The following is a 19767-nucleotide window of genomic DNA, read 5'->3' as shown; positions in this document are numbered from 1 at the left end:
TTAATGGCCTCTTCAAAGCAGGAAGCATCTTTCTTTTAGAGCACCATTCATCTTGCCAAGCTATTACTTAGCGTGACCTGTAAATAGTACTGGTATGAAAATCCTACTAGAAAAACCACATGAAGAAATCACACAGTACAGGAGTAGAATTATATAATGTCTGCTATGATTTGTCATTTTTTACTGAATATGATAACATTTTAAACATTTTTTTTGTTATAAAATGGGAAGAAACAGAACCAAGTGGTTTCATTCCTGATTCTATACTAGTTAATTCCATCTTTGCAAAGAACATGGAACATTCTAACATGATTTAATGTAGTAATACTAACTAGATTTTATTTTTTTCCAGTACAAACATGAGAATTATAAAAGGTTTTAACCACATTAAAGCACCTAGTAACCATTTTAAGTGTGTAATGTTCAATATGAAAGAATAATTAAGATTGTATAAAATGGAAAATTATACCAAAAATCCATAGAACAGTGAGGGTAATAGTATATTTTAGAGGAGCAACTTTTTAAATTTTAGCATTCAATCCATGGATTTACAAAATCAATGCTGATTTTTAGTTTTAAATGAAACAATTCTGTAAGTCTGAGAATTTTTGCTACCATCAAAGTATATTTTACCACAGTACATTTAGAATCATAATTAAGAATGGCTGTGTAACTTTAGATCTCTGCTGGAGAACTTTCTTCCTCTCCTGGTGAGGCTCTGAAATCAGAAGGCTGTAAAGTACGAGGTTGGATTGCAGTAAGAGCAGCCAGACAGGTTGGTACAATATTCTAAAGAGGTTTTTTTTGGCCTAGTTTTATCTCTTACACTGTACACACAAAAACAAGACAAGAATTGAGGCTCCCTGAAATTTCTGGCATGGGTCTTAATTTGAGGAAATTAGAATGGACACTGTGTGAGTGGTGCATTTAATCTCTCATGGACAGATATGACCCTGTTTGCCTCTATGTTGATTAAATGCAAATATAACAGCACAGTGCCTGATATGTGCATATGTATTTGACGTGTGGGTAGACATCAGTGGCACCCAGGTGAAGATATCTGATTTGAAATCACTTGTGTAGTAATTAGGCTGCCAACAATAATGATTTATTTAAATACAGAATGTACCATATGACAGATGCTTTTAAAAAATATAATATGTTGGATAATTAATTTTTCATTGTTAGCTTGCTGGTCTCACATTTTAAAATTTGTATAAATATCACAGTGAAAAGGTCTTAAATAAAATAAATATTATTTTTAGGTCAGTGAAGCAGTGGTTGCCTCTCAGCTATTAACTGGAATGGAGAGCATTAAAGAAAACAATGTGAAGGATACAGTACAGCAGAAAATTCCAGAATTTGCTTCCATGGATCTTCTTGCTTCATACAGAGATTACTTGTCTGGTATTATTTTCTGCCTAGTAATATTAGAACATTTAATAAGAAATAATATATGCCTTATAATCTAATAATACATTTGTCATCTACTTTTCATTTATAAAAACTGCAAGTCAGATTTAGAAAGGAAAAGCTGAATCTTGACAGCATGCAATAGGCAGTTTAGGTCACCTGACTAATCCTCGGTTTGGATCTTCAATATCAGCCAGTTTATGTGTTTGATAGGGTAAGAAAAATGGCACTGGTTGCATCTGTGGATCAGAGAAAGAAAGTGAAAGGAATAGCACACATCTTTTAGGAACGTAGATGGACCTTTGTTACAAGGCTTCCCTAGGCTTCTACTTGTGGCTCCCAGTCAGTCATCACAGTTTTTTTTTTATCAAGCACTCAGTTTTTCCATAGCTATACAGCTTTTCCTTGGAGATTTTCACTTTTTCTTATGGTTTTATAAAGAAATGTTGATGTTGAATAGCTTCCCACTAAAATGAAACAAAACAACAATAACAAAAAACAGCAAACCAAACAAACCAAACAAACAATCCCACCTCTTGCTGAATTATTTGCCTAGGTACAGCATTTTACAAATCAAACTCAGGCTAATAAGAATGTGCCCTTCAGGCTCTATGTATTATCTACTAGAGATTGTTCCACTGGCTTTTCTGTCTTTGCCTTGTTTATTTCCAACTTTAACAGTTATTTTATAATGACTGGATTTGATGGAATGCAAGTTTTTCAGAAAATACAAATTGAATGCAATTAGGAATTCTGTTTATTTTTACACTTGGAAACATTTAGTAACAAAATTTTGGTTCTGTGGCTTCATTTCAGTCATCTCAAATGGCTGACAAAGATTGAATTGTTCTGCCTGATGGTTGCTGGCAAAGCTGAGCAATGATTGCTTACTTTACAGCATTTAAACATATGTGTTTTGATTGGTTTATGAAATCAAGTGTTTTATGCTAAGACCTCCCATCAATCTGATTGTCTTGTGCTAGCACCATTTGCTTATAATTACGGATCCTTTTTTTTTTATTGTAGCAAATGCAGAAGGTGTTTATCCTGATAGTACAGTTGGGCAGTGCAGGGAAAAATGAAACTGCAGAAAAGCAAAGTAGGCCAAAATATACAAACATAAATTGAAATGAAAACGATCGGCACTGCATGGCAAATATTTTCTTTACAGCCATTAATGAAACACAATGTTTAAGTTTTGGTAATATACAATGTAGATATTTTAAGTAAATTCTGTTTTTACACTTAGTGAAATGTTAGGAATAATAAAGGCATTCAGATTTTGTAGAAGCACACATGACTTTCTGGAAGTTTACTACTAGTAATAAAATATTTGTTCAATTTGAAATGAGAAACAGATCAGAAGACGTGTGCAGGCTTTTGATAGAGAAATACTGATACAGCATAAAATTGTATAAATCATAGTTTATGATAGTGATAATTGTACTGCTTTTTCCCCCCTCTTTTTGTGTATGATTATTAGGCAGCATCAAACAAAGAGAGTTTTTTAATACATAGTCAAGAAGACATTTAATTGATAATCCACTAGTATCTAAAAGGAACTGGATTGGATTGAAGTTGACAATAGACATTTTTGAGTACTTAACTGTTCTAAGTTCAGATCAGCCTCATTGGGATGTTCATCTGCTAAAGCTGCAATTGATGACATCTGCCGGGATGCCTGTGATTCACTAAGTGCTCATCATGAATTTACTACTCCAGTTCACTTGTTGTTACACGTATAATGTAAGACATTTCTTTTGAGTGGAGCAGAGTTATCATTGCTTGGATCCTCATTCTACACTACTGAGCTTTCCTTAGATCTTACAAGACCTTTTTTTTCCGCGTAAGAGCAACAGAAATCCTTCCCATTCAGGCTGATCACATTGGTTTGCTCCTCAGTGAGTAACAATGCTACCTGCTAAGCTTTACTGTCTCTTGGTTTTTACTATGCTTGGAGGGAAAAAGAATGTGTAAAAAAAAAAAGTTAAAACATGTGCCCCTTAGGAACTACAGTTTGGCTCAGGATATGAACAAGAAGTGAGGAATCCAGTCTTTGCAAAGATTTTGTGCTGGCAAAACATACACAGGTTTTTTTTATAGGTTTCTGTCTGAACTTCACTTGTGATGTCAGGCTCCAGTTGTACAGGAGAGCACGTAGTGTAATTAATTTGGCCTTTTGTGATTCCACTAATAGAGAGGAGTAGGATTGCATTTTGCTGTAGATTTCAAAGATTCAGGGTAAGCATTAGACGACAGAGACTAGACACAGGTCTCAATTTAAGCTAAATGGTTTATTTAAATGTTTTAATTAACAAAGATTTGTAAATAGATCTAAACATGATGTATACCTATATCACTAATGAGTCAGAACACTGTGATGCAGATGGGTGGCTGTGTGGCCCACAGATTGGAGACAAAGCACTGTGACTTCTGCATTTGCTTGGCTCTTCCACAGCTCAGAGAGAGAGAGAGAGGGAGGAAAGCTGTTCTCTGCCCTTCTATCTTTCTTGCCAGGATCATTCAGATTCTTGGCTATGATCAGAGAAATATTTTCTTTACAATGTTCAAAAAGTGCTGAAACAATATGAAGAATATTCCTCTTATGAAAAACATAATTGAGTTCACAAATTCCTTTTTTAGTTACAGACAGCGAGTTCCAACACAATGCAGAAACAGGTTTTGAATTGCAACCTTTGGCTTAACATCTATTTTTGATCTGTTACTGGATTTGCAGATGGATACAATGTTGTTTGTGGAAGTCATACAGCATCTTCTACTGAAAATAAACAAATCATAAAGGAGCAGAACCAAAATGAAGGAATGGAATGTCTTGACACCAGCTCCAGCCAGAAGAAAGAGATAATAACATGGGTTCACCTAATTCGATACCATAGTTATATAAAAGGGCTTTGTCACGCAAACCTATTTGGTATGATTTTTGTCTTCCTTCTGGAAAACTGCTGTAGGCCCATAAAATAATTTAGGCCCATAAAACTGATTTTTATGGGCCCAAAGTATCAGATTTTAAGTCCAAAATCTGAGAAAGTTTCATTTTTATTTTCTTTAAATTGTATAAGAGTGAAAAGTCTTCACTGAAGTCATGACTTGTATCAGTGTACAAGTGTTGTAGGTAAAGATATCAATAGTTATTCACAGATCTCAAAGATACCATGAAAAGAATCCCTCAAAACTTAATTTCTGTTACTATCTGTAGCAGAAACCCTAAGTCAGGGCTTGAAGCAGTGATTGAACACCTGGTGGGAAGGCAGGCCAACCCTGGGGAGCCTAGGTGCATGCAATTTTACCTGCGTGACTGGAAGGAGTGCAACCAGAATCCACCCTTTCCCACATCTGTAAGGGCTGGCAATGGAGGCAAGGGGATCTTGCTAGAGATCTCTGCCTACCTGAGGCCTTCTGAAGGTAAATAGCTTTTTACCTTTTACAGCTGCTGCACTTGGGCTTACCCTTACTTGCTGCAGCCTGGGACTCTGCTACCTGCTGTCATTGCTGTGTTTTCCATCTTATTATAGCATTGCACTATCTCTGGAGCATTAAAATAAAAAAAAAACAAAAAAACCAAACAAACAAACAACAAAAAAACAAAACCAAAAAATCCACAAACTTAAGATGTGTATTATTTTAATTTTAGGTATGTCAGATTTAGATCAGAAAAAGAGCAGTTGAGTTTGAAGGTCTGTTTGTGAAGATGGAAAGTGACTGTAATTTAAATTGAATGCTGAACATTACTGAGCATTTGGGCTAAATGCCCAGATGTTATGTGCTTGGTTTATTTCACTACAAACCTAGACAGAACCTTTTAAACAGAGTAAGAATCTATTACTTTCAGGGCTGGATGTGGAAGTGGTGCTTTGATAAGTAAGAATCAGACCAGATTGTACATACAGGGATTTGTTTGAGGTTTCAGTACTAGATTTCTCTGGAGAGAAACTTAGCAACTCTGAATTAATCATTACAGAGAGGGTTGGAATCTTTTCCTTGTAGTATCATATGAAAAAGTATTGTACCTCACCACAGAACTGTAAGGACAGTAAGGTGTCTACAGGTAAACGTCAAAATGTGTGTATGTATCTCAGCTGCAGTTGTTGTTGATGCAGCCTGACGAGTTGCTCATCAGCCACTAGCTATCTAACTCTGGGTGAACAAAAGAGCTGCTTTTCATGATCTTGACTAAGTATGCCTTCATTCTAGTTGGTGCTTAGAAGTCTAGTGAATACACTGATGCTTACACATCTAAATTTAAGTTGCTAAACCCCAAATATGCATCTTCCTCTTTACACTGCTTACTACATCTAGACAGAGCTTTGTTAATGATCAAGTCTCTAGTGAAAATTAGCAGTATGAAAACTGTAGCAATATTCAAGGACAATCAGTATAATTGTTGGAAATGCATTTATTTGCTATTGAATTGATTTATATAATCTACGTATTTTACTGCATTTTAAAAGGTATGAATTTACTTTTTAAAAGTTTACATTTAAATGGCAAATGGTAACATAATAAAAATAATCTCTTTTCAAAGCTGCCCATAAATCAGGACTTGGATCGCTTTCTGAAAGAGATGGACGCTTGAATTCTCTTTTTGACTCACGGATTGTTCTACGTGTTGCAGAAATGCATTCCTTTCTCAAAAAACACTTATTTGAATATTCAGTGTGTTGTCTCGAGAACTTCCCAGAACAGCTACAAGATTTAGAAGTGTCACATGGTAGTCCACTTGATTCTTCAAAGGTATTTGCTGTTCTCATGGATTTTTCAGAAGTATGTATTACAGTTGCGTTGTGTAGCTCTTCAGATTCTCACAAATTCCAGGGGTGATGTTTCTGGGAGTACTGCTAATGGAAGAAATTGATTATCCTGATGGTACATTTTCTCAAAATTTGGTGGAGCTATGTGTCTCAAATTTAATTCATGTTAGAATTTTTTCTCTGTCTAGCGTTGGACTAGAAAATCAGTCTTTTCTGGCTTCCAAGCAGCCTATCTGAGCTTTCAGATATGTAAGCAGCTCAGGCTATGCCACTGAGAGAAATACCAAATTGAAATTCTGGAGTCTACGCTGACCATGGCATATTTACTGAACACTGAATGGGAAAAGAATTTGAAGATCCAGTTTCAAAATAATTTTCTTCCAAGTTTCTCCATTCCACTTCTCATATAATAAATATCTTAATACTAAAAAAAATTAAAATGACAGCTTACTCTCTATGGTTTAGTTTCCGTCTACTTTGCTCAGGGTTAGATGGAGGCAGGAGAGCCTTGCGGATTGAGAACTTTTTATTTTATCAAAGTGAATAAAAATACTTTTTTGAAAGTAACTCTTCTAGAGTTGGTGAACTTTCTGCAGTGTTGGACAGCACATCATTACTCATTTTCCAACAAAGAGCTGACTGTGCCACTGAATATATTGTAAATATATGGTATGTGACATTTGTAACAGCCGTCGTATATCAAAAATTATTTTACTCTGTCTGCTCTTCTTTTGACATAATTAGTATTACACTGTCCTGGAATAATAAGCTTCAGAGCTTGCTGTCATGTTCGTGACAGGTGCAAGCCGCATAATCGTGTGTTACCTTCACTGTTGCAGACAGCTAACAAGCACAAAGCCCTTACTTTTTTAAATTCTAAGCTTCATTGATTTTTATCACAATATTTTTAGAAGCTTTAACTATTCTGAAAACTGTGCAAGTTTCTTTTTATTTTTTGAATGTTCCTGTAATTTGATACTGGTATTTTTAACAGTACAAATAATTTCGGAAAAAGTAAATTTTATGTACAAAATTGTTTCACTTACATGTGTCTTGTTTTTATCTCACAAGTGGTTTTTTTTCAGTTCGACTGAACAAAGAATCCAAGTATGTTAGGGTGTTTACAAACAAAATTATGTGCCAGTGGCATTTTACATACTTTTCCTCCGCCTCCTTCCTCCAATCCATGATAGCATGTAGGAATGGAAACACTTGAAGCCAGCTCCTTGTTCTCAGACTTTCAAGGAGGTCAAATAGATAAATAGTTGTATGTAAATCAGCAACTCTCCAGTTTGACCAGAGCAGTTACAGTATCTTTCCTCAAAGAGAGTCAATCTGATATAAATAACAAAAGATGTAGTTCCATGAAGAAAGAAAGTCTACCACATTTTAAAAAAAATATGCCCAAGGGAGTTGTGGATGCCCCATCCCTGGAGGCATTCAAGGCCAGGCTGGATGTGGCTCTGGGCAGCCTGGTCTGGTGATTGGCAACCCTGCACAGAGCAGGGGGTTGAAACCAGATGATCTTTGTGGTCCTTTTCAACCCAGGCCATTCTATGATTCTATATATCATAAAATGAACTTCTGAGACCTTTAATTGTAGGATGTGTCACAGGCGATATTGTTCCACCTCCATGTAGATGTATATTTCAGATAATTTTCTTCACATTCCATGTTAGCAGGATCATGGGTGATTAATTGCCAAAACTAAAATCTAAGATTCTGAATACAAAATGTTCTTGTTCTAGGTGGGTTACCTAGCACTACTTGTGATGAGCTATGGGATACAGCCACTGTTAACACTGCCTTGGTATTCTCAATCTATGCAGCATGGATCAACCCCAGTTAATTGTACCATGCCATAATGAAAGTACATGAATGTGTTGAAATGCATGACTATAGCATGCATGACTCCATCTTTATCTTCGCTTCATAAAGCCACATCAGTGAAGTACGATTAGGTCAGAGTGAAAAATCCATCTTCCACTCATTTAGATTTATTGCCTTATGTCAGTCGTGAGCTGCATTTTTCTGAAAATGAGTAGGGTAAAATTCTCCAGGCTTTTTCAGCAATGAATATTCAAAGTATTCAAAACCAGAACTAATGCCCCAGGCAGGTGTATTCATATTTTGGAATCAGTGATGGCAATGCTATGTCTCCAAAGAGCATCACTATTCCCTCGAATTGCCATTTTTTAGCCTCCTCTATTCTTTGCAAATCTGCAAAACACTTTTAAAACATGGCATGGCACTGTTCAGCCTTTAAATAAAATCTTTAGCAATTTTTAAAGACTTTTATTCATAAAAGAATGTTGGTTGCCAATACTCCTCCAATTGTTTCCTTGGTAAATGATGTCCAAAGGGTGATGCCTGCTAAAGTTCCACATGTATCTCAGTAGATAAAATCCTCACAAATTAAATGACCGCATTTTTGTAAATATCACTCTTTGTTAGCAGTACAGCTGATGACCAAAAACAAACAAACAAATAAATAAATAAGACATCAGTCTGGCATTCAGATCTGTTTTTAATTATCAATATGGATAGCAGTTCATTTGCTTTCTTAGCAATAACTCTGGTATGGTGTGTCAAATCTTGCTTTTTAACAAAAAGGATAAAATCACGAGGAGCACAAGTCAGATATAGCAATCACCGATACTGTAGCTGTCGAAGTCAGCCCAGGTCCTTTGTATTGTCATTAGAAATATTGCTTCAGGTGAACTTCGCAATGCTTTCACTTGGTAAAACTAACACCTTTTAAAATTACCTGTTTATCTAAATAAATATGTATTTGTTCAGGACTGAAAGTCATACTGATACTAAGAGATGGTAGATTATTATAAGCAAATGCATGCCACACCAAAAAAATTATCATCATCATTACTATTACCGTTTTGTATGTGTGTGTTTCAGGCGTCTCTTGAAAATTCTGGAATTTTGTGTGTGAAGATAGCTTCTCCAGTTTCTGCCATCACAGAAGCAGACGGTCAGACGGAGAGTAGGGCAACAAATGCTTCAAATAAAGAAATTAGCATTCAGTGGTATATTCCTCCTCTGGCAAAGCCAACCAATGATACGGAGACTAAGGTATAACTACACCAAAGCAGTTCCTTATATATTAAAACAAATTAAGTCTCATTTCTAATCAGTATTGTGCCATCAATGAACAGCTTTTAAATTGAGTTATACCTATGTCACTTATCAAGCTGGACAGCAGAGAGCTATTAATTTACTCTGACACAAAACTGCTATGCAAGACACAGAACACTCTGACAATCATTTGGTGACAGGCCAAAGGAAAATATTGGAGGTGATGCAGAGCCTCCAGCCCATATTGTATTCATGCCTTTTGCAAGACATTGAAGTCATTAAGGCCTCCACTATGTTAAATTTGGATGAGATCATCCTTCTTTGAAATTAGGCTGAAGGTTAAAGATATTCAAACAGCAGTGTTTGATGAGAGGCTGTCAGAAAAGCCAATGTATGCATATGCAGAGAAAATAGGGTTTCTTGGACCACATTCCCCTAAGAAATCAGATTGAAAATGAAAGGCAAGAGGAGCTGCAGGTTTCTGTTGAAGTGAGAGACTGGGAGAGGGAAGCCGTGTTGTCTTTAAACAAGGGAATTGCATGTAGGTACAATTTCTGATACCCACTGTCTCCAAATGTTTTGGCTTAGCAGATCAATGTCAAAATTTTTACTAGATCCTTTTCATATCTGCTAGAAAGCTAATAAAGCTATGTGAAGTTATGCAAAGAATGTCTTATTCAATGTAGTTTTCTAAGTTATTTCAACTGAGCCTTACAGATCAGTGGAGACCTGGAGACAACCTTTGAAAATAAGTTGTTTATGAATGCCATATTCTTGACACTTTCCATATAGCCAATATATTCAGCTACTACTAGGAGCATACATTTAATTGTACAGAAGATTAATTCAGTGAAAGAATAGAACATTCTAGTTCATCATCTTGTGCTCTGATCTTGATACTGCTGTATTAGGCTGGTGAGTTACGTGCAGTTCATGGATTTAATTTTAGTGTGATGACAGCCATGCACAAGGTCATATGGGAAACATAAATAATTGCCCTTTGAAACTCAGTAAAAGCTCTCTGTTCAGCTTACTTGAAGCAGGAACTTTTGAACTGAATGTAAGTAGAATTGATTGACTAGGATCAGGACTGGACTGAGATTTTAACGGCAACTCTATAGAGTACACCTCATTTTCAAAGCCATATAAATTATATCCCTTAATAAATTGCTTTAGTATCTATAAAAACTGATTGTAGTACAAATTCAGAGGATCTCAGCCACTACCTTTTTTATGAAAGTCAGTCATCTAAATCTTTATCAGTACACTGAATTTGATAGTAATTATGATTCAGTATCGCTGAAATAGCACAGGTCTACTACACCATACTTGATAGTAATTATGATTCAGTATCGCTGAAATAGCACAGGTCTACTACACCATACTACATTATAGCTTACCTATTTCATCTCTTTTACAGATTTTGCTGCTTTATGCTTATAATACAGAGCCTGTCAAGATCAGCAATGTCAAGTTTTTCAGTTCAATGTCTGTGTTTTCAGGTCAGTTGTGGATTCCATTAGCGAGGTAAGTAATCACTGACTTTGTCCTGATATTTCATGCCATATTAAATATCAGACAATGATTAGGAATAGAAAAGATAAAATACAAAACATCAAAGAGCTGTAAGTCTTCTAAAAGCATCCATTCTGGCTTTTTGGAGACTCTCTCTATAAAAATTGTAAGGTGTGCACGGAATTAAACCTGTGCAAGCATGTGTCTTCAGAGTATTGCAGTCTTTTAGATTGGTTTCTTAAGGAACTGAGTAGCATATGTTAATTATATTACACTGGCATAGCAACCGAAGAAAATGCTAGTAAATTTAAGAACCAGTCCAAGCAGTTATTGCCAGGCTCTCATAGGATCAGCTACTCTCTTCTTCCCATACAGTTCTCAGTCTGCAAGGGTTTATCTCAGCTGTAGCCCCAGACACAGCCCTTTATTTAATATTCAGTGGCATTTTTCTTGACTTCCTTCTTGTCACTCATTTACCCCAGAATTTTTGGAACTGTTCAACAGATGGAGTGGAAGGACGAATGGGACAAGAACTAACAGCTGCCTCTGGCACCCAGCCAGCCCTTTGCCAACCCACTTTGCGCTGGCTGAATGAGGGTTTTTTTTTTGTTTGTTTTGTTTTTCATTAGAGAGACTTTCTTAAAATGCTGCTTCCTACTGTTTTAATGCAAAAAAGATAATACATTCTGTATTTCCACTCACTTTAATGGAAATTTTATTGTAAAACTATGAGATCAATCTTGAAATGAAAGAAAATCTACGACCTAAGCAGTACTTAATTCAAGCTAGGCCAGTTTAATTGCAATCCATTGATTTATTAACACAATTTTTAAAAATCTTGTATTTCAGAATTATTTCTTTGAGAGAGAAATTATCTAATCTGAAACATCAAGTTGAAATGCTGATGCAAAGTTTGGGAAACTCTTCAGCTGCAGAACCTACAGGTTTTCTTGAACAAAATGAAACCCTGAAAACAAGTCCTTCAGAAAAAACTGAAATGAATATTGCAAAAGTGCATCTTGATGAAAAAACAGAAGTATGTAAGAAGAATTCTGCTCTTAAATATGTCTGACAGTTTTATTTAAAATGTCTATTTTGGGAAAATAAATGACAGGTAACTTGGAAGGCAGACATAGAAGATTAAATTTGCCTCTCTCTTTTCAAGGAATGTTGAAATATTTTCACTTTTCATTTACTGTTTTTTTTTTTTCTCCTCCTCACATACTGCTTGGTGCTTTATAGAAATACCAGGCGTGTTCAGCCTTCCCCTTGGAAAGACAAGCTACATCTTCAGGGAGAGAAATTGGAAAATCGATGCCTAATTTAGAGCAATCTACATTTGAAAATGCTTGGCACGGTGTTAAATTAGCATGGAGATCAACCCAAAAGTGGATTTTAAAAATCAGTTATGCATCTTCAATGCAAAGTGGGGAGTGATGGTTTCTGAAATAGGAACCTTGTAACAACACTATTGAGAGTGAAGTAAAATTGGCAGTGAATTTATTTCCATTTTCTCTATGCCACCTTCCTCTTTTTTTATTATTAAAAAGGTTGAATATGGTCTGCAACCAAATAACTCCCCCAACATCCATACACAAAAGAGGTAATTTCAGAATTTTCCATGTGGTCTCTTTGAGATAATGTCAATGGAATAGAATGTTGCCACAGCATAACTGCTGCTTGATAAATGCCAAGGCAAAATAGACGTTTATTTTCAAAGTGAGAGACATTTATCATGTGACAGGATTCTCTTTATATCTATTATATGAAATGATTAATGATGTAGAGGCTGTCATTTGGTCTGATGGATGCTATGAAACAGTGACAATTGTGCACTGCGCCATTATTACGAAGCTGTATTTTTTACCAGCTTGGAAAACAAATGATGTTTTGGCCAATCACAGCATATAGTGTTTTCGGGAGAGTAGACAGAGCTGTCCTTTAGTGGGGATTTCTGATTACCTGAAGGTTTTTGCTCAAACTTTCATTAATATATGTCAGTAATTGGAAAAGCAACATTTTGAATGCTAATAAGATTGACATGCCATGTATTAGACATGTAGAAACAACGTCTTGTCAGAGAGTTTATATCATCTTCTGTAAACGAGTAGCAAAAGTATGTGTGTGTTGGATTTTATATCTGAGCCAGAAGCAATTTTAGCTGAGTAAAAACAGTGAGGTTTGGGCTCTTATCTTTGAACAACAAACACAATTTTTTGAAATTTAATTTTTTAATGAAACTATACAAATTTTTTTTCCGTGCATTCAACTAGAAAAAGAAAAATCTTGATCGTTCTGGAAAATGTTGTAAATCCAAACCATTTGTTAGCTTAGCAGAAGAGACTGATAGCAGGTCCATTTTCTCTTGTGTATTCCTCTAGGAAATGGCTATAAGGTGCTTATCTGAAGTCAAAGCTCTGCTCTCTGCTGTTCCAGTCATGACCTTGCCATTAACTGAGGTATGCTATTCCCATTAATAGTAAAAATGTGTTTTCTAAAGTAAAAACAATTATTTAGCTCGGCTGAAGCATAGATTTTACCATGGTTAAGTATCTTTCAGTTCTTTTCTCATCCATTGCTGGGCTTTCTGTTCTTTTTCTATCTTTACAAATAAAATACAAATGTGCATGATTGCCAGCTGTGAATACTGTTACCGTTAGAGCCACCTTTTTGTAGATACAAAAATGCATTCAAAATTAATCTCACTCACAGGGCATTTATCTAGTTTATCCACCATTCTCTGGTCATCATTTACGTGGCCTCTATTGAATTTCCACGATGCAATTGTCAAACACAATTTACTTCCATCCCTGTCTTTTTTCAGTTGTTTGGGTTTTCCATCTATTTTCTCAAGCTTCTTCTGCCTTTTCAATGACATGTCTACAGAGACAGCATACCATTTTCTTGTCCATGCTGTTGTATTCAAATTTTTATTTTAGTTGAGTATCCCAGAGTAGTCCATGGGAACAGGAGAATAATTCTGCTCAGTGTTCTCAGCCATTCCAGAGGATCAGTAGAGGAGAAGAGCTGCTAAGGCTCAAGAAGCTCCAAGGGAGATTTTTGAATCCATAACCTATGATACCACCTGAGTAATCCTCAAATATCTTGCCTATAATTGCTCAAAATAGAATGATTAATAGATAAGGTTTCAATTATACTCCTTTGTAGTCAGGTAGCTCTTTTTTACCAAAAGGAAATACCAAGTTTTATCTAGAGTTTGGCTAGTGGCCTTCTCTTATTGAAGAGAAAATCAGTAAGGCTGCTCTGTGCATCCCGCAGGCTGGTCTTGCAAGTTTTCTATTCCCCTATTATATATATTGCACCATTCTTGCTATTTTATCTGTCCTGGAGGTCTCTCCCACCTGAATCCCAGATCTTCATATCACTCTGTTCACCCAAGTCAGAGCATACATGCACATTCATTGTGCAAAGCTGTACTTTCAATAGTCCCACTGAAACACCTTCCACTGTATGGATTTAACAAAAACCTAGGCAAAGGTGCAGCTGAGCACACCTAGAACCCCATGGACCTCCCAGACTTGTAAATTCTCGTGAATCCTTCACGTAGCTTCTTTTTGTGGCTCTATAATGAAAATGAGAGAGCAAGATTTAGCAGTGTCCTTCCAGTAAGGGCATGGTGTTATGTGCTCTGTTTTATTCTGTCTATTACATATGGGGGATTTGATTGAGCCAGTGAAGCCTTATCATTAAAGACTTGGAGTATCTTCATTCTTCTCTGGAGCCAGATGAAGTAGTAGATTCCTTAGCAATTTGTTATGTATAGAATATTTCTATGTACTTTCTCCAAACTTTCAAAGAAGTTGTATGTGTGCACTGCCCAGTCTTCTTTGCAAAGGATGGAAATCTCAGCATAGAGTTATGTATGCTATAGGGTAGTACGTTCCCTTTGTTTTCAAACACACAGGAAAAAGCAGAAAATACATTGCTTATATGCAGTTTTACATCGATTTTTCATCTCTGTTCACGTTTTTTGTTGCTGGTCTTTTGTGAATTAATTGGGCAAAGTCGGTTCTAATTTGTGGTATTTGTTTTCTCATTCTCTCAGCTGTCACACTTCAACTTCTCTCATGTTTCCAGTTTCTCTTCTTTGATTCTCTTTTTTCTCTTCATGTGTCTTCTGGTGCTTTTGCTTTAGCACTGAGTTACATTTCTAAGGGGAAAATATGCTTTTTCATTGAATTATTCATTTAAAATTATTTTACTGTTCATTTTCTAAGGATAAAAATTGATTCACTAGCCTGTTTTTAAAGTTAGTTAATGAATAGCTATGTCCTTGAGGGAGATAATAATGTATTATGCTTGGGAGTTCCAATTTTAACTGTTAAAAGCACATTTCTCAATAAAATAATTGCATTAAAAATTAACCTCTCTAATGCCTCTTCTAATGCTTTCCTTCCTACAGTTAGTTTTTCTTAATATCATAATAATCATTTTTGTTGTAAAATCAGCTAAATAGCTCTTTTCCATGTCTGATGGGCACACAAAACAACTTATCAGTGCCCACTGTTTCACTGGTTACAGCTAACTCAGTTCTTCCAATTTCTCATCCTGGGAATAACCTTCCAAATAGCTAATCATTCTTTCTGTTCTTTCCTAATATTTTCATTTTACCTACAGATGATCAAAAAAAACTTTGTGAGTGGACCACTCACAGAATTTTCCTCCTCTTAACCCTAAGCTTCTAGTTTCAGGTTAGAAATGTTATTAATCACAAACTTATATTGAGGCAATAAGCATTTCTAACTATTCCTTTGGTTGTAGATCTTTAATATGAGATATTTGAATATTGTATGTATGTACTTGCTCGTACCATACACTTAATAAAGTGACTTCATGGATATTTATTTTCCTGTTTTTCAGATTCCATTTGACATTACTTTGCAATCAATAGCAAGTTTGGAAGATATGTTTGATCTTGCAAATGGTTGTACAATAACTGAAGAAAGTCTTTTCAGTTGGATCATTTCTCTTTTCCACTAAATTCTGTTTTTGCAATAACTCAATCAATTGCTGGTTGTTAAACATTTTGACTTCAGTTCTGGTCTTAACAACTTCATTTGGCTTCTAATGTGTTTTATCATTTTCATTTTTAGGTCATTTTCAACTATTTGAAAATTAAATTTTAAAAATTAAAATATGTTTTTAGGAACTAAATGTACTAAAGGTACTTTCTGAAAAAGGAGATTAAGAATCTGTGAGTTTGCTTGTTGGGGATTTTCTATCTTTTCAAAAATTTCATATTGATTAGAAAAGGTAGATAGGCTTGTAGTGTTCTAGCATCTCTTAAGAGATACTGCTTTATCCTAGAGTTTTATTCATAGAATCATAGAATGGCTTGAGTTGCAAGAGATCCCCAAGGATCATCAAGTTCCAATCCTTCTGCCACAGGTAGGATTGGCAACTGCTAGATCAAGTACTAGATCAGATTGCCCAGAGCCCCATCCAAGTTGGCTCTGATCACCTCCAGGAACAGGGCATTATGAGTAATTTTAAAATTGGTTTTGTAATTACAAAAAGGGCCTTTTGGTTTTGAGACTGAGATTTGCCCAGAGAATGGTTGTCAACGGCTTAACGTCTGAATGAAGACAAGGATTTGAGCACAGCCCTGCTGAAAAGGACTTGGGGGTACTGGTGGATGGCAGCTGGACATGAGGCAGCAATGTGCCAGAAAGGCACCCGTACCCTGAGCTGCATCAAAAGCGGTGTGGCCAGCAGGGTGAGGGAGGTGATCCTGCCCCTCTGCTCTGTGCTGGTGAGATGTCACCTGGAGTACTGCATCTGGACGTGGAGTCCTCAGTGCAGGAGAGACGTGGACCTGTTGGAGTGTGTCTAAAGGAGGGCCACAGAAATAATGCCAGGGATGGAACACCTCCCTGTAAGGACAGACAGAGAGGTGGGGCTGTTCAGCCTGGAGAAGAGAAGGCTCTAAGGAGACCTGAGAGTGGCCTTTCAGAATCTCAAGGGGGTTTACAAGAAGGAAGAGGAGAGACTCTTTAGCTGTCTGTTGTGATAGGACAAGGGGAAATGGTTTCAAACTAAAAGAGGGGAGATTAGATTGGACATAAGGAAGATGTTTTTACCATAAAGGGGGGGAAGCACCTCTCTGTCCAGAGAGGTGGTGGATGCCCCATCCCTGGAGACATACAAGGTCTGGCTGTAGGGGCCCTGAGCACCCTGATCAGCTGTAGGTGTCCCTGCTCATTGCTGGGGGGTTGGACCAGATAGACTTTAAGGGTTCCTTCCAACTCAAAGATTCTATCGTTCTAATTTCTGATTCTATGATTTTTTTTTTTTTCCTAAAATCACCACTGTGTTTATTCTTTTACAGTTCCATGTGGAAGCTAGTATTTGAGACTGCTCTAACTTCTGCCAAAAAAAAACACATTGCAGATTGTTGAGGGTTAAAATGATTATTCAGATGTCTCCATAACTTCCTTGGTCTGAAAAAAAGCCATTTTAAAAAATAAGTATGATGGTACTATAAGCAAAACATTTTTAGACATCATTCTAAAATGCCAACAAATCCTCTACTTATGTTGTCACTGTGGCAAATATAATTTTAAAGTTCTGAAGAAACCCTACTGAGTCCTATCAATAACCACCTGAGGATATAATATATATTTGTCCCAGATGGGGAGTTTGGTACAGAACAGTTGAACAAGGCTGAACAAGAAAATGCTGTAAGGGAGGAGAGAAGAAGAGGGGGAGAGTATATTCAACACAGTGTGCATCTAAAATGTGTTCAGTAACAGGAAAAAACAGAGAAACAGTTATGTTTTCCACAGTTTGTTCTTATTCCTATAAAAGAGAAATGTCTGAATATATTTGTGCTGTGTGTGGCTTTTAAAAATCTGTGCTATTTAAGTTTGTCTCTCCTTTTCTGAAATGCTGGATAGCAGAAAAATTAGAAGGATTGAGATAGCATGATAAAAAGAAAGTGAAAAATAGGATAATGGAAAGGGAAGGTATTTCTGTGTGACAATTTTAAAACTGAGTTTGAATGGTTATTTAACTCAGCTGCCTAACAGCCAATTTGGAGGAGATTTTCCTCAGCAATAGCCTTTCAGTTGAAAGAATTTCTAGTTCTGGAGTAATGAGTATTTGTAAAACATTGCAGGAGCGTCAGGTGAAAATGGAAGTATTGTTCTAGTGCAGACAGGGTGTTTCTTCAGTGCACCTTGTTCTAATTCCTGGGTTCATACTGAAAAGAGAAATATTAAATGAAATGCTTTACATATGCATTTAAAATATGTCACACTTTAAGTTATTTTTCTGGAAACAAAAAATGTTATCTTACCATCTCTCCAACCCTGCACAGTAAAATAATGATGAAAAGTTGACCTCACTGTATCCATAGCAGCAGCTTTTATTCTCAGAAGCACAGGATTAAGTATTCAATGCAGGTTTCAAAAGGAAATATTAAACTTTTTTCTTTAAGCATAAAATAAAACTTTTTTTAAATCTGCTTGTAAGGAAGAAAGCTTGCATTTAAACTTTTCCAGTAATTACACAGAAAAAAAAAGTATAAAGCTGATAGCAAAGTAAAATGCTTCTTGTTTTATCTATTACGGTAGGTGGGTTTGTCCTTAGCATTGAATACAGGTAGAAGTTTTTGATGCATTAGAATAGAATAAATTTGTGTCAATGTTGTACGCAGTTAAATTACTATGGAATACTTCTCTGCTCCAACGTCTCCAAAAGCATTAATGGAGAAGAGGGAAGGCACCTGGTAGTTTTCACAGCCAGGAGGGTCAGGAGGGTCCTCTGCTGCCCGAGGCCTGCTCCCCCCATTTTGCCCCACACACCCCTGCAGAAGGGCTGCTTACAGCTTTTGGCAGCTTTGAACAGATCTCCTGCCTGTAAATTCTTTTCATTGTAGCTGAAAGATGTCTCCATTCCACATCTGTAAAAGGAATTGATAGCATTTCTGGATCTGATAAGTTGTGGGACAGGGCAAAGGAAGAGAGAGTACAGTGGGAATAAGTTGAAAGGACTGCAAAATGCATGGTGTTTTATCTGCCGTGCATCCCCTGGGTGATGCACAGGATGGATCCTACAGGGAACCAAAGAAAAGTAAAAGCAGCATTTTTCATTCCTTTGGTATTCTCTGTTCTGTGAGCTGAATGTAGTAAGCAACCAGCAAGCAAAAACAGAATCACAGAATCACAGAATGGCCAGGGCTCAAAGGGACCTCAAGGATCATGAATCTCCAACACCCAAATCACATGCAGGGCCACCGACCTCCACATTTAATACTAGACCAGGCTGCCCAAGGCCCCATCCAACCTGGCCTCGAATACCCCCAGGGTCGGGGGAACCTGACCAGCTTCTGGTTGTGTAGTGAATAACTGCATGTCCCAGACTGAGATGGGGCTCAGATTGAAACTGTACAGTGAGCTTCACACTGACAACTCTGAAAGTTTATTTTTTTAAAGACTATTTCACTCTTTCACATTCTGTTTTGATATATTTTTCAATAATATTGCCACCCGCCTATTGATGGCATTCATAGGATTTGTCTCATGTCTACAAATATCCAGCAATTTGGAATTATTTCTCATTAAATTAATTTTACGATGTGGAAATTAGTAATTTGACACAGATTTATTCAATTGTGTGTGACTGGTTTTTAATTTCCACTACAGCTCCGGCTCACTTTCATGGTTTTTTTTGGCATCGGTATTTACCCAGTTTTTGGAAGACATCAATCTAACAGAATAATCCTGGTAATGAGCCGCTCTGTGCCTCAGTTTCTTTATTGGAAGATAGCAGTAATCCCTTCATTGCTGTGTATTATGAAGCTTTCTGCATCGACATCTGGAAAATATTTTCAGATCCTTGAATTAAAGAGGCGGTGAATTGAAGTTATTATGAAATTGATTCGCAGTGTAAAAGGGACAGTCATTTGTTTCCAAAACCGCTTTCAGTCAAATCCAAGAGTAAAGATTTTAAACATGAA

The 19767-nt window shown here is 36.4% G+C and overlaps 1 protein-coding gene across 1 annotated transcript in view; it reads left to right on the top strand.

The window, feature by feature from the left end:
- Positions 1-19767, top strand: part of CFAP54 (cilia and flagella associated protein 54) — a 120566-nt gene that overhangs the window by 88297 nt on the left and 12502 nt on the right. The window contains exons 61-69 of the mRNA XM_052667723.1: positions 680-775; positions 1266-1407; positions 4151-4345; positions 5957-6165; positions 9096-9269; positions 10693-10799; positions 11637-11823; positions 13169-13246; positions 15669-16701. Of these exons, the coding sequence (XP_052523683.1) occupies positions 680-775; positions 1266-1407; positions 4151-4345; positions 5957-6165; positions 9096-9269; positions 10693-10799; positions 11637-11823; positions 13169-13246; positions 15669-15788 (1308 nt within the window). The 3' untranslated portion in view covers positions 15789-16701. The remainder of the gene's footprint in view (positions 1-679; positions 776-1265; positions 1408-4150; positions 4346-5956; positions 6166-9095; positions 9270-10692; positions 10800-11636; positions 11824-13168; positions 13247-15668; positions 16702-19767) is intronic.

Source organism: Tympanuchus pallidicinctus, unplaced genomic scaffold, assembly GCF_026119805.1.
Source record: "Tympanuchus pallidicinctus isolate F22 unplaced genomic scaffold, pur_lepc_1.0 scaffold8, whole genome shotgun sequence".
Lineage (NCBI taxonomy): Eukaryota > Metazoa > Chordata > Aves > Galliformes > Phasianidae > Tympanuchus > Tympanuchus pallidicinctus.
This window is presented reverse-complemented; position numbering and strand designations above follow the sequence as displayed.